This window comes from Capra hircus, chromosome 9 (assembly GCF_001704415.2).
Source record: "Capra hircus breed San Clemente chromosome 9, ASM170441v1, whole genome shotgun sequence".
Classification (NCBI taxonomy): domain Eukaryota; kingdom Metazoa; phylum Chordata; class Mammalia; order Artiodactyla; family Bovidae; genus Capra; species Capra hircus.
The window spans coordinates 82,332,026-82,359,707 of record NC_030816.1 but is presented as its reverse complement, the minus strand read 5'-3'; the positions used below and the strand labels follow the sequence as shown (position 1 = coordinate 82,359,707).

General features: G+C 51.8%; 2 protein-coding genes across 3 annotated transcripts in view; one reads left to right on the top strand and one right to left on the bottom strand.

Annotated features, from left to right (window-relative positions):
- DYNLT1 (dynein light chain Tctex-type 1) lies at positions 1,923-10,570 on the top strand. Of its 2 annotated transcripts, XM_018053417.1 has the most exons (5): positions 1,923-2,015; positions 4,625-4,666; positions 9,289-9,412; positions 9,777-9,854; positions 10,142-10,570. In XM_018053417.1, the coding sequence occupies exons 1-5, from the start codon at positions 1,989-1,991 to the stop codon at positions 10,210-10,212; spliced, it is 342 nt and encodes a 113-aa protein (XP_017908906.1). In that variant the 5' UTR covers positions 1,923-1,988; the 3' UTR covers positions 10,213-10,570. The 2 variants fall into 2 exon arrangements, with proteins under 2 accessions (XP_017908906.1, XP_017908907.1); XM_018053418.1 differs by lacking the exon at positions 10,142-10,570 and having other exon boundaries at positions 9,797-9,852.
- TMEM181 (transmembrane protein 181) overlaps positions 11,366-27,682 on the bottom strand; it is a 63,087-nt gene continuing 46,770 nt past the window's right edge. Inside the window, exons 7-17 of the mRNA XM_018053416.1 lie at positions 25,389-25,469; positions 23,764-23,863; positions 23,218-23,348; positions 22,911-23,002; positions 21,759-21,816; positions 18,809-18,911; positions 18,216-18,267; positions 16,645-16,727; positions 15,569-15,658; positions 14,703-14,769; positions 11,366-14,333 (exon numbers count right to left, since the gene is read on the bottom strand). Coding sequence (XP_017908905.1) covers positions 14,255-14,333; positions 14,703-14,769; positions 15,569-15,658; positions 16,645-16,727; positions 18,216-18,267; positions 18,809-18,911; positions 21,759-21,816; positions 22,911-23,002; positions 23,218-23,348; positions 23,764-23,863; positions 25,389-25,469 — 936 coding nt within the window. The 3' untranslated portion in view covers positions 11,366-14,254. The remainder of the gene's footprint in view (positions 14,334-14,702; positions 14,770-15,568; positions 15,659-16,644; positions 16,728-18,215; positions 18,268-18,808; positions 18,912-21,758; positions 21,817-22,910; positions 23,003-23,217; positions 23,349-23,763; positions 23,864-25,388; positions 25,470-27,682) is intronic.

Below are 27,682 nucleotides of genomic sequence, written 5' to 3'. Positions count from 1 at the left end.
ATCCCAGCAGCCCTTCAGGAGGTTCACTTAAATCAGGAAATTCTTAAAAGGCTGTGGAACAATTTAGAAAAGAGGTCTCAAACCTCACTCAGAACCTGTCCGCTCCTGCTTTGCACGTAATTCTAACACACTCAGCTAGCGGGCCTACGGGGCCTCCCTATGGAAGCAGAAGAAAATCAGAAGAGGGAAAAGGCTCCTGCCTGGCTAAAGAGGGCAGCGCCGCTGAGGAGCTGGAACTGGGCAGGTGGGGTCAAGTGACCAAGAAGGACACCTAAAAAGAGATCTTGGGATCTCAGGAGAAGCTAGATGTGGGGAAGACAAAACACAGAAATGGCAGGCTTAGCATCCTGTGTAGACTGAGGCTTGAGGCTGAAACACTGGGAAAAGTGAGTAGAAGCCAGAATCGGAGAAGCAGAAACCAGGTATGAGAGAGCAGCCTAACGCCACCCAGCAGGTCCTCTTGGTCAGGTCAGGTGTCCAGGGCAAGGCAGCCTTGTGTCTTTCACCCTCCCCTCTCCCCTTCCCCACGAATCAGGAAGGTGATTGCATTTTCCTCCACTCCCAGTCTGCAGCTGGGTAGGAAGCAGAACTAATGTGTGGGAAAATCATTCTTTTAACACCTTTTAATTGTGTGCTTACCACAGGCCAGGTACAATTGAAGGGGCAGGGGATCCATTAGCGAATCAATTGGATTTCTGCCAGCATGGAACTTAGCTTTTATAGTGTAGAAACAAGGGTTGCAGATGAACTGAATGTGGGTGCTGCAGCTTAATTCTGCAAAGTGTCAGGGTCCAGTGGTCAAGCCCTTCCTAGGAGGATGGGAAGTGGTTTTTAGCTACTGGGCTTTGGAGAGGGTGTGGTAAAAACAACAGAAAATGTAGCCCCCAAAGTCAAAGGTTTTAACCTCAGATCATGTGCCAGCTGATACATCTATCCCAGCCCTTCTTGGAGAGCCGCTGAGAATTGCCCAGGGCAACCACTAATTTTTATAAATACGCTTGTCTACAAGTTAAAGGTAAGCCTATATCATTCTGGTTAGGCTGCCAGGAAGTGTGCAGCATTTTACATTTCCTACCTTATTTAATGGTACTTGAAGGGGGAAAAAAAAATTATATGGAAAACCTACTTCCCCAAAGGTAAGCTTCGTTCAAATCTTAAGTTTCCTAATTCTGGAACCCCCAAGGGGGCTGCAAACAATATCTCAGACAGCCCATCATGTTCCGAAATCACTTTACAATTTGTTACTAGGTGTCCAAACCCACTTGCTTGTTCAAACCAATCTAACAGAGTACAAACTTCAGGGAGAGGCCAGGACAGTCCTTCCCCTCCCGGCCTGACTTTTCCCAGTTTGTTTTGTTTTAGCTAAGGCTGTTGGAGGAGACTCTTGAGAGTCCCTTGGACAGCAAGGCGATTCAACCAGTCAGTCCCAAAGGAAATCAGTCCTGAATATTCATTTGAAGGGCGGATGCTGAAGGTGAACCTCCAATCGTTTGGCCACCTGATGCGAAGAACTGACTCATTGGAAAAGATCCTGATGCTGGGAAAGAATGAAGGCAGGAGAAGAAAGGGACCACAGAGGATGAGATGGTTTGGTGGCATCACCGACTCAATGGGCATGAGTTTTTGAGTAAACTCCACTGAATTGGTGATGGACAGGGAGGCCTGGCGTCCTGCAGTCCATGGGGTCGCAGAGAGTCGGACACCACTGAGCGATTGAACTGAACTGTCCAGGGAGCTGCCGGGACACCCTGGTGGAGGGAAGGTGTCCCCGAGGAGACGCGCGGCTCCCTGACGGCGGGAGGAGAGGCGGGTCCCATCCCGCGGGCACTGCGGGTGCCCCGGGGAGCACGGGCCCGAGGGAAAGGGCGGTGCCCTGGAGGAGGCGGGGCGCGAGCGAGCGGGCGCGGTCTGGGCGCGGGGGCGGGGGCTGAGCGCGCCTGCGCAGCGTGCTCCACTTCGGGAGGCGGTGGCGACGCGCGGGCGGCAAGATGGAAGACTACCAGGCCGCCGAGGAGGTAACGCCCGGTGGGCTACAGGACGGGCGAGGACGGGCGGGGATGGGCGGGGGCAGCCAGGGCCGTTCCCGGCGCCCCGCCGAGCGCTTCGGGGTGACCCACTGCCTGGCGGACTCCGGGCGTCTTCGCCCTGCCCGGGGGCCGGGGGCGCGGAGGGGGCGCGCCTCCCGTCGTTCCTCCGGGAGCCGGCTCCGCAGGCCCGGACGCCTTCCTCCGGCGGCGCAACATCCCTCGGGGATCGCCTCTGCCGCGCCCCCGGCCCCCCGCGCCCCCGAACCCCTGCGTCCCCGGACCCCCTGCGTCTCCCGGTTCCCTGCGTCCCCCGACCCCCCGCGCCGCGACCCTCCGCGCCCCCGGACCCCCTGCGTCTCCCGGTCCCCTGCGTCCCCCGACCCCCCGCGCCCCCCGACGCCGGCCGTCACTCGCGCCCTTTACTCCGAGCGCAGACCCCTGCCCAGGCAGATGGGGGAGCTGAAGGCCGCGTGTGCGTCTGCCGGCTGATGTTTGCGAGTCTCCAGAGTGACATGCACACCTGACCCGCACCCCCAGTTACAGCTCCCCAAGGGGCCCCCAGTCCTGGACCGCTGCTGCTCTGGCCGCGGGCAGCAGGCAGACGCGCCCGCGAGAACCTGCCTTTTTGTCTTGGGTTCCTCTCCTGCTCTCCACGCTGTGCACACGCCCACCGTGGCCACCGTCGCTCACATTTCATTTGAGAAGACAGTCCGATAGCTCCGATTTTGGTGCGATGTCATTGCCCCGTTGAAGAAGTCGGGTAAAGCATACAGCTGTTTGCCAGGCAGAAGGTATTCACTGTAACAACGTGTGCTGTGTCCTGGCTTTCCTTCCATCTGACGAGCATTCAGGGAATGATAGCTGATGGCTGTTGCTCTCACAGAATAGTTGCCCCTTTTCTTTTCGCTAAATAGTTCTGGTTGAAGTACAAATAAATGGAGCCCTGTGTATTAGGCAGCCTTCCCAACCAGCACAAACCTTCTATGATAGTGTCACCATCAGTGTCCGAAGGGTGGTAGCAACCTAGGGAATGTTCAGGGAGAAGCCACAGTTCAGGAGCAGGTGGCCAGGGAACAGCTTTTCCCTGTCAACTGCAGTCATTGGAGAATGGCTTGTATTACAGGAATTATTGAGTAACTTTGAGGAAAGAAATATAGAGGAAGTCCTTTAAACCGGAGTTTTTAATACTCTGCCTTCTCATTCTGGCCCTCACCAAGGAGGTGGCTCAGTGACTTCCTTATTCCAGATCTCAACTGCACATCTGAGAAATGAAGGGGCTGAACAGAATGGTGTGTGTTTTACATAAGATAAAGCCCTGGAGGCTGAGTCCATGACTGTCTTCTCTCTAGTAGGCCTGCCTTCCCTGTTTACTGACCTACAGTAACAGACCTGACCCCCACATCTGCTAACTTCAGGTGGACACCTAACTTCACGTGGACACCTAACTTCACGTGGACACTGGCATCTTTGTAACTCTGCTCCGTTCATCTTTCCTGCAGAAGCTGAAACTGCCAGTGGATTCTGTACAACTGCTGTACTTTCCACTAAAAGTCCACTGAAATGCCCCTCACCCTTTCTCATATTTTAACCGCATGGAAACTCACACAGGGACTTTCTTGTATGGTTTAGAACCACTGAGGCCTCTTGGAAGGATCTTTTAAACTTGGAGAAGTAATTTAAGATACTACAGAGTTTCGTTACCTTGGTGAGCTGGCTTTGTCTCCAGGCATGATTTCTGACTACAGTGGGTGAGGGGCTTCAGGCAGTCAGCTCCTGACTCTCCTGCAGAGGAAGGGCCATTGCTGGAACTGGGCTTCGTGGTCAGCAGCCCAGCGGGGGAGAACACTCCCTGCCCACCTCTCTGCCTTTGTCCCACCAGGATGCACTGGGGCTGAGGGCCGGGGCTGCCCCCTGGAAAGCGCTTACAGAGCTCAGGAAATGAGGTTCCTGGACCCAGGGGACCTTGTACCCGTTCAGATGCCCTCCATGTAAAAAGAAAGAAAACCACTAAAACTCTGACTGCTGACAGCCCACCTCCCAGTTCATCTTGACATACTGGCTGAGAACCCCCTTGCCTTCAGCTGACTGTATAGTCCTGAAGCCGGACACAGTTGAGAAGAAAAATAATAACCAGAAATAGGAAAGTCATTGTAAATCTTACCACTAAGAGTGGTTTCAAAATCCAAAACATCTTAAGTTTCAAACCTCCTGATTAGTTTACATTAGGAAAAGAGTTAATTCATACAAAAGTCAAGCAACTCATTGAACTTCCATATTTGTTAATGATCCTCGCAGCCGGCTGAAATGGATGGACAGGTTGAGATCTAAAGTGAACTTAGTCTTATGGGTCATGGCATGATTAGAAAAAAACCAAAAAACCTTGAAACTGTATACGTGTACCCTGAGTCTCCTGCCTCTCACTAGCTCTGTGGTCCTCAGAGCTACTTAATGTTTTCCTCAGTAAAATGAACAGCCTGGTTAGATTATTTTTAAGGTCTTCATTTCTAAATTATATTCATTACCTAAATTTGCATTAATCAATGCAGTGGGAAAGGATCTTTTAAATCAATCGGGCTTAACTAATTTTTCCCTTACAGACTGCTTTTGTTGTTGATGAAGTGAGCAACATCGTAAAGGAGGTAAGAGGAGAAGTACTTCCTTTTTGAATGTTTGATTAATGGCTTATATGAGTGAAAATAATGTGTTTTAAATACTACCTTGGAATTGTTTCAGCTGAGCCTGTGTGTTTTGGCATTTCAAATAACAGTTGTTACTTCAATGAATATCTAGATAAGAATTACTCCCATATTATGTAAATTATATATTTTGAATGAGACAGGAAGTTTTATATACTGGCATTATTATTGACTGTCACTAAGGCTTGGTTCTATAACCTTTTAGCATAAAAGACTCATGATATACAAATAAATATTTCTAATGTTTAATGAAGAGTGAATATTAAAAAATTGAACAACTTCTAGTCACTCAAGACCTGGTGCTGCACTTGGGGCTCTTTTTTTTTTTTCTTTACATTCCTAAACCATCCACTCTATTGACCATGGTACCCCCTTTAGATGATAAGAATGGGCTCGTTCATTCAAAAATACATGTCAAGGGTGCATGCAGGGCACTGACGCCCAGAGAGGTTACAAAATGGGGAGGGGAGGGCAGACATTCATCAGATAGTCACACTGCATTCCTCGTGTCCTGCTGGGAGGGATTAACCCATCTAGTGAGCCCAGAGCTGGGATCTGGAGGAAACAGAAGAGGAGGGTTCCTGTGTGTGTTGTGCTTAGTTGCTCAGTTGTTTCTGACTCTTTGTGACCCCACGGACTGTAGCCCGCCAGGCTTTTCTGTCCATGGGGATTTTCCAGGTGAGAATACTGGAGAGGATTGCCATGCCCTCCTTCAGGGGATCTTCCTAATCCAGGGATCTAAGCCAGATCTTTCTAATTGCAGGCGGATTCTTTACCAACTGAGCTACCAGGGAAGCCCGTGAATACTGGAGGGGGTGGCCTATCCCTTCTTCAGGGGTCTTCCCAACCCAGGAGTCAAACCAGAGTCTCCTGCATTGCAGGCGGATTCTTTACCAGCTGAGCTACCGGGGAAGCCCCAAACGTAGGGTTCAGTTCAGTTGAGTCGCTCAGTCGTGTCCGACTCTTTGTGACCCCATGAATCACAGCACGCCAGGCCTCCCTGTCCATCACCAACTCTCGGAGTTCACTCAGACTCACGTCCATCGAGTAGTGATGCCATCAGCCATCTCATCCTGGGTCGTCCCCTTCTCCTCCTGCCCCCAATCCCTCCCAGCATCAGAGTCTTTTCCAATGAGTCAACTCTTCGCATGATGTGGCCAAAGTACTGGAGTTTCAGCTTTAGCATCATTCCTTCCAAAGAAATCCCAGGGCTGATCTCCTTCAGAATGGACTCGTTGGATCTCCTTGCAGTCCAAGGGACTCTCAGGAGTCTTTTCCAACACCACAGTTCAGAAGCATCAGTTCTTCAGCACTCAGCCTTGTTCACAGTCCAACTCTCACATCCATACATGACCACTGGAAAAACCATAGCCTTGACTAGACGGACCTTAGTCGGCAAAGTAATGTCTCTGCTTTTGAATATGCTGTCTAGGTTGGTCATAACTTTTCTTCCAAGGAGTAAGCGTCTTTTAATTTCATGGCTGCAGTCACCATCTGCAGTGATTTTGGATCCCAAAAAAATAAAAGTCTGACACTGTTTACACGGTTTCCCCACCTATTTCCCATGGAGTGATGGGACCAGATGCCATGATCTTCGTTTTCTGAATGTTGAGCTTTAAGCCAACTTTTTCGCTCTCCTCTTTGACTTTCAAGAGGCTTTTTGGGTTAACTTAGTGAAAAGAGGGGAACAGATATTCCAGACTGAACAAGTGCAAGGGCCCTGTGGTAAGGAATGTCCTGGTATGTCTGAGGGATTTGTAGGGAGGTGGGGGTGTCTGGACTAGTGCGGGGCACTGGGGAGAGCGCCGGGGCGGGACCAAGGCCAGAAACAGTTTTCCTGGTCGGTTGTTTCCCCAGACCCCTGTACCTTGAGCACATAGTGAAGGCGGTGGCTCAAAGACGGTCATTAGATGATCAGTTGAACAATACCATTTGAAGTTTTCTATATGATTTGGAGTTGACTTTAATGCAAACTGTTGTTAATGCAAGTTATTGACAAATGCCAGAGTGATTAAAGAACTCCAACCTATTTTTGTCAACATCATCAAAAAGCAAAGTGATTAAAAGGTGAAGTGATCTTGTTCTGCCATATACAGTATTCCACACGAGGCATCATTTTCTAGTTGCTTTGCAGGATCTATAACACTCTGCTTTTCACTGTTTTTCAAACTACAGTGTTTCTTAGGAACACAGTGGGGAGCAGGAAGGTGGGTCAGTTTCACTAGAACTGTGAGAAGTGGAGTTGGTTTGTTAGGAAGTCTCCTTGGGTCTCACCTGTTTTCTGCAGTCTTTGACTTGGTTGCTGTGGTTTTTCCCGTGGTCATGTATGGATGTGAGAGTTGGACTGTGAAGAAGGCTGAGCGCCGAAGAATTGATGCTTTTGAACTGTGGTGTTGGAGAAAACTCTTGAGAGTCCCTTGGACTGCAAGGAGATCCAACCAGTCCATTCTGAAGGAGATCAGCCCTGGGATTTCTTTGGAAGGAATGATGCTAAAGCTGAAACTCTAGTACTTTGGCCACCTCATGCGAAGAGTTGACTCATTGGAAAAGACTCTGATGCTGGGAGGGATTGGGGGCAGGAGGAGAAGGGGATGACAGAGGATGAGATGGCTGGATGGCATCACTGACTCGATGGACGTGAATCTGAGTGAACTCCAGGAGTTGGTGATGGACAGGGAGGCCTGGCGTGCTGCGATTCATGGGGTTGCAAAGAGTCAGACACGACTGAGCCACTGAACTGAACTGAACTGACTTGGTTGCCAGGCAGCAAGTTTGATACAACTGCAGTCAGAGCTTCCCAGTCTCCCTGGAAGCACAAGTAACATTGCAGTCAGTGTTCCTTTCTCGTTGATCACCCGATCACTCACTTCAGCAGCTTTTTCTGCCCCTGGGCAGTAGGTTAATTCCGTGCTCTAGCTATTGTTAAGTACTGCATAGTAAACTTGGATGGGTCCAAAATTCTAGGAAGGTTTTCCTCCCTCCCTGAAAAACTGAATTCCAAAGTGAATGTGGAGAGAATGGCTAGAGTTAGTGGTTTAGCTTGAGCACAGCCCCCACTTTGACAGAGCTGCTCGCTCAGCCGTGTCCAACTCATTGTGACCCCACGGACTTGCCTGCCAGGCTCCTCTATCCATGGGATTATCCCAGCAAGAATACTAGAATGGGTCGCTATTTCCTCCTCCAGAGGATCTTTCCGACCCAGAGGTTGAACCTGAGTCTCCTGTACTTCCTGCATTGGCAAGTGGATTCTTTACCACCGAGCCATCTGGGAAGCCCCATTTGACAAAGCTGAGCCCAGACCTGTTAATACCTTTGTCCCCTGAAACCAGGACAGGCATCAGGATAAAAGGCCCAGAAAATCATAGAATAGGAATATTCTCACTACCAACTTCACCAAGAGGTGAGGCCAGGGATCATGTGTATTCCTGAATAACCCCTGAAGCACACAGCATGAACCGTCCCAGAATACAGCGCAGAAGAGAAAACAAGGAATTTCATAATAAAAAATGTGTCACAAGCTTAAATAAGGTTTTGGAATAGATAGAGCAGTTCTTTAGTTTTCTGAAAAACATACTTCTGTGATCACATTACCAGAAAATGCTGAATAAAGGAAGTATTTGTAAACACATGATTACCTGGATAGGTTTGTACACTGTTGATTATACAGCCCACAAAGATTCCTCTATCTGCTGTACTCGTAAGAAAGCAATAGGCAAAGGGAAGTACTTTCTAACTTCAGTGGGAAGAAAATGCATTGCTTATCTCTAGATAATTAATCACAACAGCAAACATTAAATTCAGTCAAAATGTTTAAAAAATTTGACAGATGCTATATAATTACATATTTTTAAAAAATGAATAACGAGGGCTTTCCTGATGGCTCAGTGATAAAGCGTCGGCCTGCAAGTTCAGGAGACAGGTTCGATCCCTTATCTGGGACGATCCCATATGCCAAGGAGCAGCCATGCCTGGGTGCCACAGCTGTTGAGCTTTTGCTCTAGCGCCCGGGAGCCAGAGCAGCTGAGCCTGTGTGCCACAAGGAGAGAAGCAATGAAAAGTCCAAGCACCGAAACTAGAGAGTAGCCCCCTCTCGTCCCAACTAGAGGAGAAGCCCGTGCAGCAGCGAAGACCCAGCACAGCCAAAGATAAATAAACAAACATTTAAAATGAATAAAGGGACCTCTTGATAGCCCAGTGATTAAGAATCTGCCTTCCATTGCCGGGGACACGGGTTCGATCCCTGGTTGGGGAACTAAGATCCCATGTGCCATGGAGTAACTAGACCCACATGCTGCAACAAAGATCCCAAGTGCTGCGACTAAGATCCAGTGCAGCCAAAAATTTAAAGATGATAATAAAAGTGAAAGATAAAGCATTCGAATGGGATATGATACGGTTAAAAGGTATGTCTACAAAGGAGTCCACATGGTTCCCAACAAGCTTACTTTCACCTCACGCAGAGTGTAACTTAGCAGGTCGTAGGGCACAGTGCTCACTGCGCTGCCCTCAGGAGTGGCCGGAAGGGGTGCTGTGCCGACAGTGACCGGCTGTGCTCTGTCTTCCAGGCCATAGAAAGTGCCATCGGTGGCAACGCCTATCAGCACAGCAAAGTCAATCAGTGGACCACAAACGTAGTGGAACAGACCTTAAGCCAGCTCACCAAGCTGGGGAAGCCATTTAAGTACATCGGTAACGCACCTTTGCTTCTGGTTGATGGTGGTGGTGGTTCTTTAAGTACCGCTGAGAGGGAGTCTGGGAGAGGAGACAGCAGAGGCGGTTTCTGGAGGAGCATGTCACCGGCCTGTGCGCATCCACCTGGGCCGCGTGGCTGTGGGAGCGACTGCGGACCACGTCCCTGGACGTCACAGCAGTTCAAATCCGCTGCTTTTAGAGTAGGCGCCTGGTGAGGTGTCAGCTTCCTAGGACCAGGTGCTCTACCCCTACAATCATTTTCATTTTGAACGTCAGCCACGTGATCTACTACACATATGAGGACAGAGAAGAATGTGTGTTGCCAAGTAGATTCCTCTAATAAAAGTTTGTTTTTCTGTAGTGACCTGTGTGATCATGCAGAAGAATGGAGCGGGCCTGCACACGGCAAGCTCGTGCTTCTGGGACAGCTCCACTGACGGTAGGTTTTCCTTCCCCGGAAGGCTTGTCCCCGGCACGTCCCCGAGGGACCCTGCTGCCACCTAGACTATTCAAAGCCGTGTTTTAGGAAATATGTGTTGGTTGTTGCATGTCTTTGAATGCATTATTTATTAGAGTCACCTTGCAAAACGTTTTATAGAAGAGAGACGGGCCGACCTTCTTTGTTGGCTACAGAGAGTTGAGTCCTGAGTGTTTGGCCTGATCCTGAGAACTCGGAAGGCCCGGCTCTTCGGGTTTTCAGGGCGGCCTGCCTCCTTCCCCCTGCAGGGAGCTGCACCGTGCGCTGGGAGAACAAGACCATGTACTGCATCGTCAGCGCCTTCGGACTGTCCATCTGACAGCCCCGCCCCGCCCCCCCCACCCCCACCCCTTCCCTCCCATCTTCTAACCACCAGCCGGCTATTCAGCGATCACCTTTCTCATCCTAAGTGTGTTTTTGTGGCACTCTCAACATGTAGAGAAAAGAAACAACCACACTGCTCTCTGTGACCTGCACACCAAGTCAGAGGCGTCGTCATCACAGGTAGTCTGGAGCCTGTCCTGCCCCTTGTCTTAACTCTGAATGTTTCTTCTCAAAGGTGCTAAAAGCCGAAGTCTGCTAGTGTGAAACTTTCTCTACTCTCTGAAACGATTCAAATACACTAATTTTCCATACTTTGTACTTTTTGTTAGAATAATAAATTATTCCAATTTAAAGTGTGTGTTCTTCATTGTCTAAATAGTATCACAGGTGAATTCTCCATATTTAGCTTCTGGCTTTAGAATCGAACTGTAAAAAGAGCAGGAAAGGTTGCAGCTCTGCTCTGGTTCTCTCCAGTACAGTGAATGTGCTGACTGGCCACCCGGGGGCTGGGGGCTCTTGGCTGCTCTGCGGTGTCCTCGTTGGATTTCTGCCCCGAGCATCAGTCACTCTTCACCCTCAGATCCTTCCTCTTCTGGAGCTTCAGGGGCAGGAGGTGGGCAGGCTGGACTGTCCTTTTAGCCAAAGGACCTGAAGCCACACTCTCAGCCCGCGCCCGACCCGCAACACAGCAGCTTCTACGCGTCAGTCGTTCAGCAGCAGTCACAATGAACACATGTTAGTACTTCACTGCTTACGCAGTGTTTTCACAGTAACTCATTTGGGTCCACAATTATTAGCCCATTAACGAGTGAGAAAAAGGTGTTGAGAGGCTATCTGATTTAAAGTTATATAGGGGGGGCCCAAACCCTGGTCTTACCTCGCCTTCAGGGCTTGTCCAGGGCCACGTTTACACGACAATAGACACACCTCTGCATCACCTGCTGAACTGGAAAAAGCCCTGCTCTCGTCCCTAAAGTGCCTAAACAGTCACCTTGACGCCACACGCAAAGAGGAAGCACTGTACATACACAGGATCAAATATTAACAATGTGCTAACATCCACCAGAATGGTACTAAAAGGCTAAAGATTCACACGATTTGAAGAAAAACCAGAGACACAGTCTCAAGGAAGCCACTCCCACAGTGAATCTGCCGTAAATAAACGTTTATTGACTTCTGATTACAGTGATGGTTCTGTAACCCAGGGTAGTGTGCTCGCTGACACACTTCCAAGGTCTAATATTCAGCTCTAGCTTTCCCATTGAGCCTAAGGTTTAGAGTTGTTTTATTTTACAAACATTTACAGTCCTTTTGTAAAAAGGCAGTTTTCAGTAGCAGAAAATCCTGTTTCATAGTCTGGCAATACATTCCTGGGTCCTACATCCAGTCCTCAACGAGATGTCCCTTTTCATCACCCCCTCTAAGCTTCAGTGTTTCTACCTGTGAAGGGGATTCCAGGAAATAAGCTACTGACCACGTCATAACATACTGAACATTAACTCTACCTTGAGTAAACAGTTCACAGAATACTTGAGGCTGGTGACATCTGTCCTGTAACCTGCCCATTTAGCAAGCTGGCTTCACATACTGAATCTGAACTTTTACTGCAATCTGTAATTATGTACAGGAACAATCTTACAAACCTTGAATATATTTTATCTATCTCCTTCTTTAGCCTTTCAAATGGGGCTTAAGAGAGAAAACTGCATCACTGTGCTGCTTTAATGATTTAATAATAAATCAAGCGGACCTTTATCCTCATGGATAATGAAGCTCTCTCTAGGGAAACGGAAAGGCCTGTGGTCATCTTCCAGATTCCCCAGACTAGACCAGTATAAAAAATCATCCCCAAGATGATGTTATTCACGCCATTACCATGGAAGAACTAAAGTCAGCCCTTTGGATTTTTAATTTTAGTTTATAGTACTCTGATAACCCTCCAAGACCAAAAAAATAATAAATAATTTTCTTGCTACCATCTAAGGTTGCTGGCAGACTTTAGTGTTATAACCTAGTACCTATAGCACATGCTAAATGCTATATACTTGAAGCACATTTTTACATGGAAGATGTAATATGTTGACATATATGATACACCAGAGAAGATAAATTGAAAATGCATGATTTAATAAAGAACCATTTCCCCCTAAATTACTTTTTTAACTTCCTTGTTCCCAACCTAGTTACAGAAAGTTAATAAATACTCCCTTATTTTTCATTTCACTGACCTGATGCTATCAAGAATCAACGTACGAAGATCAATCATCAGTTAACAGTTACACTACAGGACAAGGATAAGTTGTAAAAATGCCTAAATGTGTACAGCTAAATGCCTCAGATACTTTACAATTACTGATAAAAACATTCCAAATTATGGACAGTTATAACAATTAAAATTTGTAAACTATAACATACTAGAATACATTAATCAGCACAAGTAACTTTTCATCAGTTTACATAAAATTACTTATAGTGAGTCTTAACAGAAGTAAGTTTGGTAACAAAAAAATTTTAATACCTCTGAATATACAGAATCAAAAAAAGAATCATTGCAGATGTAAAAACCATGTAAACTTGAATTACCCTTGCAACAACACAACTGTTTGAATTCAAACTTTCTTATTTACAGGGTTTTAAAAACAAATATAAATGGAATCCATATTAAAGGTACGTTAAATTAAGAAGAAAAGTACGAAGTCATAATAAATAGTCTTTCATGAAGCTCTCTAAGGCCCCGGCGCTACCTGAAGCGGACTATCGTTTGAGCTCTGCATGGTAGCTGGAGAGCTGATGCACAGATGGAGACAGTGGAGGTGCTGTTTGCAGGGTGGAACAATCACGTCCCTACCTGCTGTGTCTGCCCAGATGGCAGGCATCAGGATGTCTGCAGTGCTCACAGGTGAACCGTTCAAGAGATGAGTGTGCACGCCAGAGGAAAGGCAGAGGAGACAGCTCCACCTCCCACACTTGGCCTTGACAGAAAGGAGCTGGGGGTCTCCAGGGCCTTCTCCTGGATTCAGCAGCTCCAGACAGCACTTACGCAGAGCAGTTCACCCGTTTACCTGACGACCGTGTGAGGCTCACAGGGCAGGAATGATTCCCCACAAGTTACCTTCTCCCCAGAGATGTTCTTCCATAAACCATCTAAAAATGTGTTACCTTCTTGCACCTAGTTTCCAAATGTGAAGCTGAAGAAGTTTTTGGCAATAACGAATCTGTAGTATTGTTATCAGTCACTTGTTTAGCTTTTATTGGGGAAAAAAAAAGAAAGCTCTACAGGAATATCGTCCTTAACAGAGCTACTACTGCTCACTGGAATTTCATGGGTACCCTCCTCCCCACCCCACCCACAAGGGCCTCATCCATATTCACGATGTAAGGCTCACAGGCCTCTAAAAGACTCTTGACAGTGAGACCCTTCCCTGTCAACTGGAGCTGACGACCTGTCAATCCTTAAGGAACCCTGTCGAACCCTCAGAACTCCCGAGACCCTGGCTCTGCTTTGGTGGCAGTCTTCACCTCGAACCTGCCCACCCAGCCTCCCTCGCCCCCTCAACAGCCTGCGGGGAAGGAACACCCTCGTGGGGCACCTCAGAAACGGGCTTCCCTCTGAAGGGTGGACAACTGGTGCCACGGGGCAGGAGAGAAAGGAAGCGAGAAGGGGGAACGCCACCATGCTGCGGGCCACATTCACAAAGGCCTTCCGGGAACTCAAAATCAGCAAACTTTTTTTTAAAGCATGTAATTCTCTCTACTAAGAACAGGAATGATTTCTTAACATTGAAAACAGCTTGTCTTTCATCAGCTGGAATCTCTGAAAAAATGATTTGGCTGTCTTAAAATTTTTTGTCAGGGCCTCTCTTCCCAAATAAATGCCGTCAGTGTGATGGTAAATTTAGGCCCAACATTTAAATTGGCCCTCAGTTTTGGTTTTCCTTTCAAACGTGTAAACGAATGAGGGCCAGGGCGTCTCTGCGCGTCAGACGCATCCGGGGAAGGCAGGCCGGGGCGCGCTCGCAGCGGCGGGCGGCCGGGCCTCAGTCGCTCTCGGAGCCCTCCTTGTACTGGGCCCGGATGGCCTGGCCGTTCTGCAGGGGCATCTCTTCATAGTCACTCCTGTCACGGAAGAGACCTCTGACACCCCGGGCTCCGACAGCGCGGACTTCTCTCCACGCCGCGGCGCCGTCCTGAGAGCCCGGCCCCTGCTGGCTCGCCCCATTCCTCTCGCCGCCTCCCCCTCCTCCAGCCCCTCGACGGCCAGGGCCCGCCGCCCAGAACCATGTGTGCAGATGCCCAGCAGGAAGGCACGAGGCCCCTCCTGAGCACAAAAAAACGGGGGCCGCAGACACGCCCGGGTGGACCAAAAGGGATGATACCATGAACAGCGCCTCAGAAGGCTCGCCAGCCTCCTCCGTGAACGTGCAGAGGCAGGCTGAGTGCTTCCCGCGGGACAGAGAGCCTTAAGCAGAGACGGGACTTACTTACCCATAGATCACGTCGTCATCCGAGTCGTTGAGCATGGAGAAGGCGGGGTTGTCCTTCAGCTGCGACTCTGAAAACCAACAAGCATTGTTGTGTCATTAGCCGGGAGAGGCCGGGTGCTGTCCTAGGAAAAGAATGAGGGTCGGAGAGAGCTGGATTCCTGTCCCCGCCTCCACCGGTTACGGCTGGTGTCGAGCCGGACAGGTGGTTCCGAGTCCTGGCGGGGGACGTGCTCACCCACAGGCCAGCACAGCGCGGGGAGGCTTGGTGGGAGCCTGAGGGGCCTGAGCCCCCTGGAGGAGACCGAGATCTAGCTGCCCCACCCCCTGGAATCCCCCAGGGCCTCACGAGAGCCAGGCCACCCTCCTACCTGGGGCCTGAGCTAGCCCCTGGTGCCGGTCCATCACCGCGGACGGGAGCACCGCACGCCGCCGGGGCCCCGGGCATGTGCTGGGAACTCCTCCAAGGACAGCCTGTGGCCGGGGCGCGCCAAGTGCTGCCCGGGCTCCAGAGAGCTCGCCCCCTTCTCATCCCGGGGCGAGAGGGCTTCCGGGTTTGCTTTTTGGTTTGGTCCCTGGGGAGGTGGGCTGGGGGTACATAGGACTTTCTTCTGACGGTCGGGGCACTCGTGTTATACAGATCATTTCAGGGCACCGGGGTTGGGGGGGGGGCGTCATGATGCTGGTGTCAGGGCCCACCAACACGCTTGGTTCTCGCATGAGGGGCTGTAATGACAAAGAACCTGCTGGGCTCCACCTGCGGCTCAGGGCTCACTGTGAGCGCCCACCTGGTCTCCCTGCTCCAGAGCAGGTTCTGCAGCCACGGCACCCTGCCAAGGGGAGGTGGGCAGGGGGTCGGGGGCAGCTTACCATACAGGGCGTTCTTCGAGGGCGAGTACACAAAGGCCAAAGTGTAGAGGTAAAAGTTCAACAAGCCGTAGAAAGACAAGAATTCAGCTGGTGGCAGCAGTCAAGGGAAGCAGCAGGCCCAGACACGGTCTCCTTGGCACTGTTAGCTGGCCCCGCCCCCAACCAGCTAGGCCCTCGGGGGTCCATGCCCAGACGTCGGGGCGCCACAGGGCAGGTCCAGCCAGAGGTCACAGTAACCTTCCCGGGGCACCTGGAACCCCCAGGTGAGCTGTGCCCTCTCCTACCCATGGCAGGACCTGCTGCCATCAAGGCACACACAAAGGGTGGGAAGGCCACACAGGTACGGGTGAGTCAACGGTGAAATGCCCTGGAAACAAGACTCTCAAACTGGTCTTTCTTAGTCTTTTCTGAATTACAGACCCTTTAGAGAATCTGATAAAAGCGTGGTGTGAGATTCAGTTACCGAACTGTGAACAATCATGCATTGACTCCAAGGATGTAAGAGGCCCCACAGAAAGAACCCAAGACATCCAGGGTGAACCCCAAAGTGTCCCCTGATGGATGCCACCACTGAGAGCGGAGAGGGGAGTGCACAGCCGACCTGGGCACGCACCTGAAAGGGGGGGTCACTACTGAGCAACGAGGCCTCAGGGACCTCGCAGGAGCCCTGCCCTGAGGCACCGGTGTCCCCCACAGCTGGACACTCCTGGGAGGTGCTAAGGGATGCCCTCTGGGAGACAGGACTCCTGAGTCAGGCCTCGGCTTCTCCTCAGTGCTCAGCAGGGGGAGGCAGGCAGCCCCAGCCTGACCCGAGGGAGGCCCCTCTGCAGTCCCCGCCCCACAAAGAGGACAGCCGAGGCAGGTGCTGGGGTCCCCAGGCTTGACCCATCTGGCGAACAACCCCCGGGGATGGCTGAGCCCCGCGGCCGCCTTCAGGGGCCTCTCACTCGGGGGAACAGGCGTGGGGCCCCCAGGGTGTGCTGTACAGGTGACCTGCCTCTTCCGGACGCTCAGAGGCCTGAACCGCTACCCACCCCACTAGGCTGTGTGCCTGACACCTTCCCAGAAAAGGATATAATTCTGGTAGTGAGTCGACAGTTCAGCTACGAAATTGTCCTGTAATACTTGTGCTCCGAACCTTAAATAAAGGATGACGATGCTGAAAAAGAAGGGAGGGAGGGAGGAACAATATGTAAAAACGTACCAAGAAACGGCACTAGCTTCATATGTCAATAGACTTGCTGCTTTCGCTTACTCTAGTCACAATTATTTCTGCATGGAGACTTGCACACACATGCAGGTGCACACACGCGCACACGGCCTCTCTGCTGACACGCGTGACGGCAGGGTCCTGGTACCCAGAGCCCACCTCCCCTCCCTGAGGTCCAACCTCCGCTCTGGCCAGACTGACTGCTGAATACAGCGTAAACCAGGTCTCTTCCTTCCCGGCCAAACGCCCTGCGAAGGGCCCCCATCACTGAGAAGGGAACCCTGGCTCAACCTGACTTCCTGGCCACCCTTGCCCTCCCATCCTCCACCCCCACACACTGCTGTCCCCAAGCCCGAGCTTCAGGGCCCGACTTCAGGCAGCAGATTCCCCCCCCCCCAATAAAGCAGCCACAAGCCCCCAGCTGTCATCACACCTCTGTTTTCATTATGGCACTTCCGCTCTTTATTAATTTTTTTTTTTAATCACCACCTTCCTCCATTGGAATATAAACACTGCAACAGGGAGGAAGGAGCCTGCCTGCCTGTTCACCAGGGCAGGTGCTCCATAAACCTCTGCTGCACCAAGGGGCCGACCCCCTTCAAAGTCAGATGAAGAAAGATCATGAAGCCTAAGCGCTTCAGGGAGTCCGGCTCCCAAGCGGTGGGCGGGGGCAGCCGGAGGGCGAGGATGTGCGGGGGCGGGGGTGGGGGGAGTTTGTGTAGAAGGAGGTGAGCTGAATGTGAGGCCGCATGAGGGCTGAGGAGAGACGAGCAACAGCCACACACGCACCTGTACCTTCAGGTGAACGCAGAGGCGGAATAAAACCCAGCTCGTTTTGAAACGCGGGCTGAGTTCACATGGCTCGGTGAGGGCAGCGAAGGAACCCAGAGGCCTCCAGGATCCTCCACCCCACACAGCTGAGACCCTAGAGCAGCAGTGGGGAGCTGGCCCTGAGGAGCCCTGAAGAGCCCCCACCAGGGGAAGGACCTCACGCCCACGTCTCTGCTGCTCGCACAACCAAGAACGGAGAGCAAAATGCAGATGCTACGCTTCTCTCAGGGTTTCACTTCTCCTCTCAGGGTTTTGATCTCGGGAGCAAGGACCTGGGATTCATTCAAAGACACGGCCTTCTGCGCCTCCCTCAGGTGAGGTTCAGGGACCCCCGCTGGAGGGATGCAAACAAAAACAACTCCCGCCCACAGACCCGTCCAAGCACAGCACCCTGGCTTCTAATCCTCTGACCCGTGTTCTGCTGCACCTGCTGCTTCCACACAAACATCAGGGCAGGGAGAGAGTGCGATCCTGTCTCCCCGGGGCTCTGACCCTGCGGACACCTGGTAAGCAGCACCCGAAAACTAACCCCATAGACGGGGACAAAAGATACTCGTGACAGTCGAACAAAAACTCACATTCTTTGAAGCAATAAAGTCTTCTTACCTGATGACGAGCACGACAAAAGTCAATGCAGTCAAGAATTTTAACCTGAGATCTGAAAGAGAAATACATACACGCTTCTTAAATCACCAAACTGGAATTAAAATCCACTCATCCCAGAGAGCTTAAAGATAAAGAAGAAAAGAAAGCCAAACTCTCGGAACAAAACCCCCTCCCGCGTGGACTCCACTGTTAGCACCTGACGCCCAGGAAGACACGCTGTCCCACCTCCCCGAGTCTGGAAGGGTCTGTGGCCATTACTGTTTGGTTGCCACAGACTGGGGGACAGGACCCTATGAGATCAGGTGACTTCCCCCGATTCAAAGAGAAGGAGACCCCCACCCCCACCGCCTTGCTCGGAAGGTGTGTTCCAGAAGGATCCAGGCAGCTCCAATAGCCACACACACGGCCCCCCGGGGCCCCAGCTGACCTCCGCCCGACTGGGCTCCCTTCCACCCTCGCCTGAGGCACTGTCCACGTGGCCCAGTCACGCCAGCAAACCTGCCGAGGTTCCCCCCGCTGCCCCCGGCCTGAAGGTGCCCGCCTCCCCGACCTGGCAGGCGGCCCTGCACCAGGGGTGGGAGACCAGCACTCACCTACGTAAGGCATGTGACCCAGCTCGGAGCAGGCCCGCACGATCAAGAACAAAAGGTACAAGATGTACACGGCGGCCACCACCATGAAGAAAACCTTCATTCCCTGGCAGGAAACAAGACGGGCCCTTGAACGACCGTGGGGTCTCAAGGGTGGTTTTTTCCTCCGATGCTGTAAGCGGGAAAGCCAAGCCTTTCTAAAAGGACCCGGGGTCGAGGGTCACTGCTGCGAGCAGCACAAGGACACGCGGACTCTGCTCGTGCAGCAGAGGCGGCCGGCTCACCCAGGGGCGCACCCCGGTCCCTGCTCATCAGACGAGCGAACGCCTCCCCGGCGCACGGGCAGCTCTGGGCCCGGGGCCCGGAACGTACTAGGTGCTCAGTAAACGTGGTGGCTCCCGCTTGCCCCTCCCCGGGGTGAGGGCCTGGCTCCCTGCCCTGCTCGGGAAGATCGCGATGTGGGTCCAGCCCGGATCTCAGCTTCTCTGGACCTCGGTTTTCTTTCCTGAGGACCGAGGGGACTGAACCAGACCATCCAGAAGACTCTAGGTTCTGCGACCCTGAGGCTGGGAACACAGGACGACTCTCGTCTGTACTCAGGAGCTGTGACAGCAAAGCTGGCTGACGAAGGCCAGGCCCCACTGGGCTGGGTGCGTGGTGCCCCTTCTTCTGCAGAACCTCTGCAAGAGTTCAAAGCCTCCTCTGCACCTGACACCCCCCAAACCCCTCCTCCCGCCCCAGCGCTTCCTTCTCAGAGCCACGACTGCCCCGCACAGTCAGCAGACAAAAGATCTGCTCTGCCTCCTCAGAACCTGTGGCTTCAGCCTGGGCTCGGTTTTCTCGTCTGTAAAGGGAAAGGGTTTCGTGGCCTCCATCCTGGGCCCCTTCAGCCATCTCCCTAGAAGCCCGTGATTTCAAGGGTTTCCGTTCGTAACAGGAATAGACTGCTCGGTCTGTTCTTCCTGCGAGGGCTCCTGAGCCCTTGGCCTCCCTGACTGCCGGGCTGAGGAGGGGACAAGTGGCCAGAGCTGCAGTGACCCTGCCGTGCCGGAGCCCGGCCCAGCGCTTCACCCTCCTTCTCTCTCTCAATCCTCACGACGACTCGAGGGAAGATCCCACCACTGCCCACTGCACAGATGACACAGCGGGAGGAGGGAGGGGCGGCCGTGGCCCAGGACTGTGGGCTTCACCCGCAGGCCTGGGGAGCCTCGCCAGAGCACAGGACCGGCCTGTGACCTTCGGCAGGACGGGCGTGTGACCTTGGGCAGGACTGCCTGCCCCACGTCCTCCTGTGAGAAGTGAGCAGTGACTGTACCAGACAGAAACTCCCTAACTGTAGATTAGCGTCAGTTCAGTTCAGTCGCTTAGTTGTATCAGACTCTTTGCAACCCCATGGACTGCAGCACACCAGGCCTCCCTGTCCATCACCAACTCCTGGGGTTTACTCAAACTCATGTCCTTTGAGTTGGTGATGCCACCCAGCCACCTCATCCTCTGTCGTCCCCTTCTCCTCCCGCCTCCTCTTTGCCAGCATCAGGGGCTTTTCAAATGAGTAGCCTGGGAGGTGCAAACTCAACCAGCAGTGTCAAATGTCACCTGTCACCGGGGCTGCAGAATCCTCTCTGATGAGGTGTCAAAGCAGCTCCTTCCTCCCCTTCCTTAGTGTCTCCACCCCAGAGGGGCCGCCCTGAGGCCTCACCCCTCAGGAGACACAGCCAAGAGCCTTCCTGGGGCGTCCAGATTCCCCAAGGGTCCGCCCCGCCCCATCACAGCTTGGGGACAGTGTCTCCTCTGTCTGGCCCAGGACACCTCCCGCCTCCTCTGCAGCTCCAGGGGCACCCTGCCTTGCAAACCTATGAGAGCATCCCAGGGCTAATTCAAAGACAGAGAGGACAAAACACAAATAAAGACAGCCTCCCCCCAGTAACAGGGGGCTGCGGTCCACAAGGACACACCTGCTGGGCCCCTGCAAGCTGCAACACTGGTCTCTACTTCCCACGCCTTCTCTCCCTCACAAGGTCACATATCCTTTGAGAGCAAAGGTTATGACGTGCTGTTCGTAAGGCACACACTGAACAACCTTCAGAACTCCTCACACTCACAAGCAGTGGAGTGGAGAGGCTACGGGCACTCCGCTGCCGGGGTCCAGTTGGGAATCAGCGCTGGCACCAATCCCTGTGACACGTCTGTCTCAACCGCTTTTCAACACGGTATCGTCATTCACTACACTTCTCTCCTTTTCAGACAGCAGTTCCCACAAAGAACCACAGACTTGATCACCCTCTGCAAAGCTGCACGGGGAAATGCCGGAAAGTCACCTGGGGTCAGGATTCAGCTCTGGGGCTCGCCCTGCCCGGGGACAGGACTCCAGACCCCCCGGCGGGAGTCCGGGTGCCCCTCAGCCCCAGGCACCTCCACGCCTGGGCTCCGCGGAAGCTGCACCAGGATGGGCTACCCACGAGGCACCAACACACCCCGGGCCTCGAGAGGAGGCCACACTCCGGGCTGGCTGTCACTCGAGTTAAGTAAAAACGCTGGGATCCGCCTTCCCAAAGCGCGAAAAGTTTCAGGACCGAGACAGCGCAGCGTCACCGGGAGCGCCAGGCCCTGGGGCTGTAGAGCTCGCAGGCCCACGAAGCCAGCCCCACTCCGCTTCAGAGAACTAAATGGACAAAATATCTTAATTGTTCTACAATGTTTCTAGAAATCGGCACCTCTGTGCCCTGGCGCTTCAACCATAAACCAAGGACGGGGAGTGACAATGCAGGGCTTCTTTTTCCTACCATTCAAACACATCTCCCCCAATTTTCCTCCCATGAGCTTTCTATGGCCCTTATCAAACAACCAGTTAGCCAGCTGTGTCAACAGCACAATTTAAGTTAAAAAATTGAGTCGTTTTTTAAAACAGCAGAAAGAAAAAAAAAAACCCACAGGTTTCACTGACAATCCTTACCTGAAAATTTCCTGTGTCAACTCGATACTGGTACATTGGATCATGTAATTCATTGACTCTAAAGATACGATGTTACAAAAAAAAAAAAAAGCCATAGATTAATAACTAGTTTATTTTATACTTTCTCTCCCTTGGCTTTTTAAAAAATTTACTAATATAATCTACTCACTGACCAACTGTAAAAGATTTTTGAAAAGTAAACCTTGGTTTATGAGAAATCTCGAATTACTTACTGAACGGCCCACAGTCCTCAGTGTTGTAAAGTACAGTATTTTTCATTAAGAGACTCTCTATGCTATCTCAACTCTGAGGCTGATTTTCCAGGCACCCCGTCTATGGCATGTATGGCACCAGGACACAGATGAGAACCTAAAGACGGCAATGTGCGCAGCCGCTCAGTCCCGGCTCTTTGAACCCCATGGACCGCAGCCCGCCAGGCTCCTCTGTCCGTGGGGTCTTCCAGGCAAGAATACTGGAGCGGGCGGCCATGCGCTCTTCCAGTGAAAGACAGCAAGAAAGGTAAACATAAACTTCCATGAAACTCATTTCAAAACAACACTGGTCACTTGGATGACAGGTGGGCAGGGAGAGAAGTGGATGTGAGCTAAGTCCTACCATTACTGTACCAAGAAATGAGATGTGCCAGCTTCCAAAATCATATCCCTGAGATGGAACTAGTTTCTGCAGAAAATTCTGTTTGGGTGAATCAGGCTGTTACTACGTTAGGCTTCTGCGCGGTGCCTTTTTACTGACGGACAGAAATATTAAAGATCAATTCTGGGAGCTGGTGTGAGGACGGGAAGCTTTACAGACACAAACCAAAGGAGAGAATCAAAACATCTGGGGACAGTGGCAAGCCAGGAGCCAAATGGAGCATCATCCCTACAAATGAAGCCTCTGCCTCTCGGAAGGAGATATCTCAAATGACGTGGTATTTTTCCTTTTCCACCCGAGACTAGAAGATTCAGGCATGCCTCTACATACTGTTCAAGCAAAACTGAACCTGCAGCTCAAGTCACACGAGCAAGCCTTGAAACCCTGGGTGACAGATTCCCTTCTGGATGGGTTCACAGAACACGGTCAACTCTGAGTCTGCCCACATTATTCAATGCTCGCCAAGACTGTGGTTTCACGTAGAAGAAAGTTACTCACGTCTGCCATATTCCAAGGGTAACAGAAGCCAACCACAGTAGTCCAACGATGAAGAATTTAGGCAAATAGAAAGTTAAACACTTCCTTTCTCCCTTTAAAGAAAAAAAAAAGTAAAAAATAGAGAAGCTACTAATCCTTGCAAACCATTACCCCCTCATAGACCACACCGGATCATAGATACTCAGATCATGTTCACACGGCACGCATCTTCTGTGGACTGTGAGGCTGACGACAGGTTCTCAAGGCCGAGTCTACCTTAGGACCGTCACCAGCGCCTGGAGCGGGAGGGTCAGCGCCAAGGGCTCACCTGCACCCGGATCCCGTGGTACACGCACAGCCAGAAGAGCAGCAGGGCGCACAGGAACACGGACTGGAACAGGTCGTCCAGCATCCCCGGGAACCAGCTGTTCACCAGGAAGGACAGGGGGAAGAACGGGTCTGCAAGGTAAGAGGCAGGCAGGCCTGCTGAAGGCGGAGCCGGCGGGCGCCCCAGCCACAGGAGCGCAGGGCTCAGGATGGCTTTCTCCCCGGTCAGAGCCCAGGGGATGGTAGTGAACTAAAGGCTGTCTTGTTTTGCAAACTGAAAAGCCACTGAACAGATTGCTCTGGGGATGACTGCAGAGCACCGTCTGCTCTCGCCAGCCGCAGCTCTGGAAGGAATAGCTCTCTGGGGCAGGGGACAGAGGCAGACAGCTGGGCTCCCACCCTGAGCCAAGTCCTCCAAGCAGGGGGGAAAGTGCCTGTCCCCGTGAGTCCTGGGGCCACATCCCATGCGTTCCCTGTTCAGGGCCCCATCGCCCCCGGGATGCCCCCCAGCTCTCGGTGTGGAGGGGGACCGCGCCGAAGGGCCTACCGTTGTAGAGCAGCAGCAGGGGCAAGAGGATGGACATCCACTTCTGCTCGATGCCCCAGTCTCGCATGGAGAATTTGCGGAGAGAGTGCGCGAACAGGCACTGCGAACCAGACCAGGCCCCGTCACCGTCTCGGCCACGCCACGCGGCATCCCTTAACGGCTGTTGGCCCACATCGAAGGTCTGGGGCCAGCCCAGACCTGCTGCACTAACCCCGGGCTGAACTGACACCGAGACCGCCAGGGACAACTGTGAAGGAGCCATTATCACAGGACGGGGGTCAGATGAGGATGGTCACGGCCGTGACCCCTCTTGCCTGGCCTCCTCCTGAGCCGGCTGCTTCTATCAGGAAGGACCGCCCAGGGCACAGGCCACACGCCCCTGAGGTGCTACTCACAGGGGACAGCGGCTTCTGGGGGACACCAGGGCACCCACAGGAAAAGCCCCAGAATGAGCCATGGTCAGACGGTGGGCCTGTTTTCAAACGTGTGCCTAAAGGGGCCCGGCTCCTGGGAGAAGCTTCTTTACAGCCTTTAAAACATCACGCAATTTGGGATTTCTGGGCCTGGTGTCATTTCTTGTTTTTCCTGCGATCTAACAGAAGCCAGTTATCTCCTAAGCAATTTGGACGTCCTGGGCTAATGGCCCATCTCCCCGTCTGTCAGAATCAGGCCCGTTTCTCTTGTTTGAGAACATGGGGCCCTGGGGGCCAGTTCTTTGGGCCCCAGAGTCTGGCTGCAGAGCCGCAGGCAACAGGAATCCTTTAAGAAACGGTGAGGATCTCTGACCCAGGGTCGATGGCACTTTCCCACCTCCCTCCATCAGGGAGCTCCCCGGGGTGGGGTGGGGGGGTGCCCTGGCCGAGCCCACTCTCTCTGAGCTCTGCGGCCGGGTGTGGCCCTCCAGCCACTCCCAGGTCACCACTGCCTGGCACCTTCCTCCATGTCCCCTGGGACCCTGTGTCCTTCTGTGAGCGGTCGGTTTGCAAAACAGCAAGTCCCTTGGGTGGCAGCTGGAGCAGCCACCACCGCAAAGAGTGGACCCACCCCCTGGATGTCGGCTTGGGGAGGGCCCCTCCTCCTTCCTTCAGTTTACAGACGCCCACCCTCGATGGCTGGGCACCGATGGGGCTGCTTCTACTTTAATAAGCGATTGCTCCCCAAAGTCATGGTGCCCTTGCGGACAGCCACCTCGGATCCCAAAGGAGCCCTGAGCCTGCACATCCATCCCCTAATCCTGAAAAGAGCCCAAAGACCGAAAGGTCTGGTCCACTTCTCCAAATGTAAAAACCCAAAAACCTGCTGAGTCAGCACTCAGAGAATGTCACTCAAACAAGGCAGAACTCCTCCCGCCCAAGTTACAGGGCACTTGTCACTGAACGCTGATGACAATTCACTTGCGAGTCAGTCACCTGTAATTGCCACGACACTACTCAGAAGTCCTTACTATGACACCACCGCACTCCTGCAGCGCCGCGCCCGGGCAGAGTATAGAATATTCTGTACCGTCAGGTCGGCCCACTGGATGGAGTGTTTCAGAGTTCAGATAAATCTCCCACACTCTGACAACCAGAATTTATAAACTAACTTTGCCCTTGTTAGGATTCCATGAGGTGAACGGTACTCACAGTGACAATGAAGGTAAGCACCACAAAGACGAACCGGAACCAGATTTCCAAATGGGAAAACGCAGGGTCGTAAGTCTTCCACTAAAATGGAAAGCAGGAAAACAATTTGGGAAAAAATTCATCTGAAAGGAAGTACATCACATCATTAACAATAGTCATCCTGAAATGTGAGATTACAGGGAATTTAAAATGTTCTCCTACACTTTCTGACATGTTCTAACACTTTAACACTTAGTATGTTTTTATATTAAAGAACATATACTTTGTACCAAGAGTTGACAATGGTTTTAAACAGTAGCATACTAATGATGAATCTAGCAGATAAATTATTCTATAATAATAATGAGCATTTGGCTTTTAAATCTCATATCAAAGATTGATCACTGCTATCAATCTCTTTATTAGAAAAAGCCATCAGTGAGTGGGGGGTGGGGGAACAGAAAAAGCCAGGCTTTCTATTAAAAGAAAAAAAAAAGTTTTAAAAATGCAAAAAATGTGAGTAGGTATGATGATCTAAAAGACACTAAATGAAACAGAAATATGAATCTGACACAAGAAGACACTGGAATTACAGCTGCCAGTTCCCGTGCTGAGCAGTCTCACTCATATCAAGTCTGCGGCTAACAGGGCGAGGAAGGGGCCCTGTGTGCTGATGGCAGGCAGAAGGCAGTCCTTCCCATCCTGCTCAGCAGCCAGGTTCATCCCCAGACCCCAGGACACGCGCTGCACCGTGCCAGGAAGGACCATCATGTCTGTGCTGAATTAAAATCAGCTGAGCGATGTAAAAACTGTAACAGAGCAACAGTTGAGTGAAGGACTCAGATTTCCCTCACCTGCCTGCAGCGTTAGACACACACACACAGTGGACACGAAGCAGTGAAGGGCCATAATGGCCTGCTCACGGGGCAGGGGTGCGCCCTCGGGTCGCCCCACACTGTGCAGGAAGCCAACCCGAGCCTGCGGTCTCCCTGAGTTGTGGAGGCCCCGCGGTGAGGGCAGGGACAGAGCTCACCAGTCGTGACTCACGGGGCAGAGCACTGAGAGAGCACAGAGCTCGCTCCGGACACCTGCCAAGGTCGTGCCCCCACCCCTTCAGCCAAATGTTGATCTGCGCCTGAGTGTGGATAAGCCACCCAAGGCCGGGAAATCCCCAAAAGGAGCCCTGGCACGCACGCAGGGCCAGCACAGCGCCTTCCACGGGCAGCAGGAACATGCACAGGGGTCTGTGGAGCGCACCGCCAGCACGTTTTTTCTTGGCGGTGGGGCAACATCAGCCTTACACTTGGTGCTGCTCTGCTCCCAACAAGCAGAGTTTAAAATCCAGGCCTGAAGAGATTGAGCTGCTTCCAAGTATCGTGACCACGTCCTGGACAGAGCTCAGCGATGTTTATGAGAGTACAGAAGTCCAGCAATCATAAGCTCTGGCACTGAATCAAAAATACGAGACATGTACACAAGCAAGAAAATACGGAACAGGATGAGGAAGAAAGTAATCCGTCGAACTGACCCAGAAATCACAGATGATAGAATTGGTAGATAAGGACTCCAAGCAGCTAGAGGAGCGTGAGGCCGAGACCGGGAGGCTGATCAACAGCAGATGAGACATCGCAGAGGGTATAAATGTGAACACATGAACACAGAGCAAAGTAATCGACTTAAAATGGAACAGAAAAAACGCACAGAGCGTCAGTAAGCTCTGAGACAACTTCAGGCGGCCGAGAAGATGTATTAATGTACCTGGAGTCCTCGGATTCCTACCGACGGAAAGAAGGCAGGAGGATAGAAAAAATATTTGAAGAAAGTGGCCAGAATTTTCCCAGATTTGATGAAAACTATAAACTCACAAATCCAAGAAGCTCAACTGTACTCAAAGGACAAGAAATAGGAAGAAAAGTACACCAAGGAACACCATAATCAAACTGTTTAAGTAAAGGAGAAAAAAATCTTAAAAGTGAGGGTAGGGGATGGATAAAGGGGAGGAAAACCATTATAGAGAACAAATATAGGATGAGAGATTTCTTGTCAAAAAATGCAAGCCAGAAGACCAGTATTTTCAAAGTACTGTAAATAAACATAATACCACCACACGCCTATCGTTGCAGTCATTTAGCCGCTCAGTCATGTCTGATTCTTTGCGGCCCCGTGGACTGGAGCCCGCCGGGCTCCTCTGTCCATGGCATTCTCCAGGCAAGAATACTGCCATTTCCTCCTCCAGGAGATCTTCCCAACTGAGGGACTGAATCTCCTGCATTGGCAGGCGGATTCTTTACTGCTGAGCCATCGTGGGAACTACG

Coding starts and splice junctions, on each gene's coding strand:
- DYNLT1 (XM_018053417.1), top strand. CDS start 1,989: ATGGAAGACTACCAGGCCGCCGAGGAG. Junction 9,413..9,776: donor GAAGCCATTTAAGTACATCG/GTAACGCACCTT, acceptor GTTTTTCTGTAG/TGACCTGTGTGATCATGCAG. Junction 9,855..10,141: donor CTGGGACAGCTCCACTGACG/GTAGGTTTTCCT, acceptor TTCCCCCTGCAG/GGAGCTGCACCGTGCGCTGG.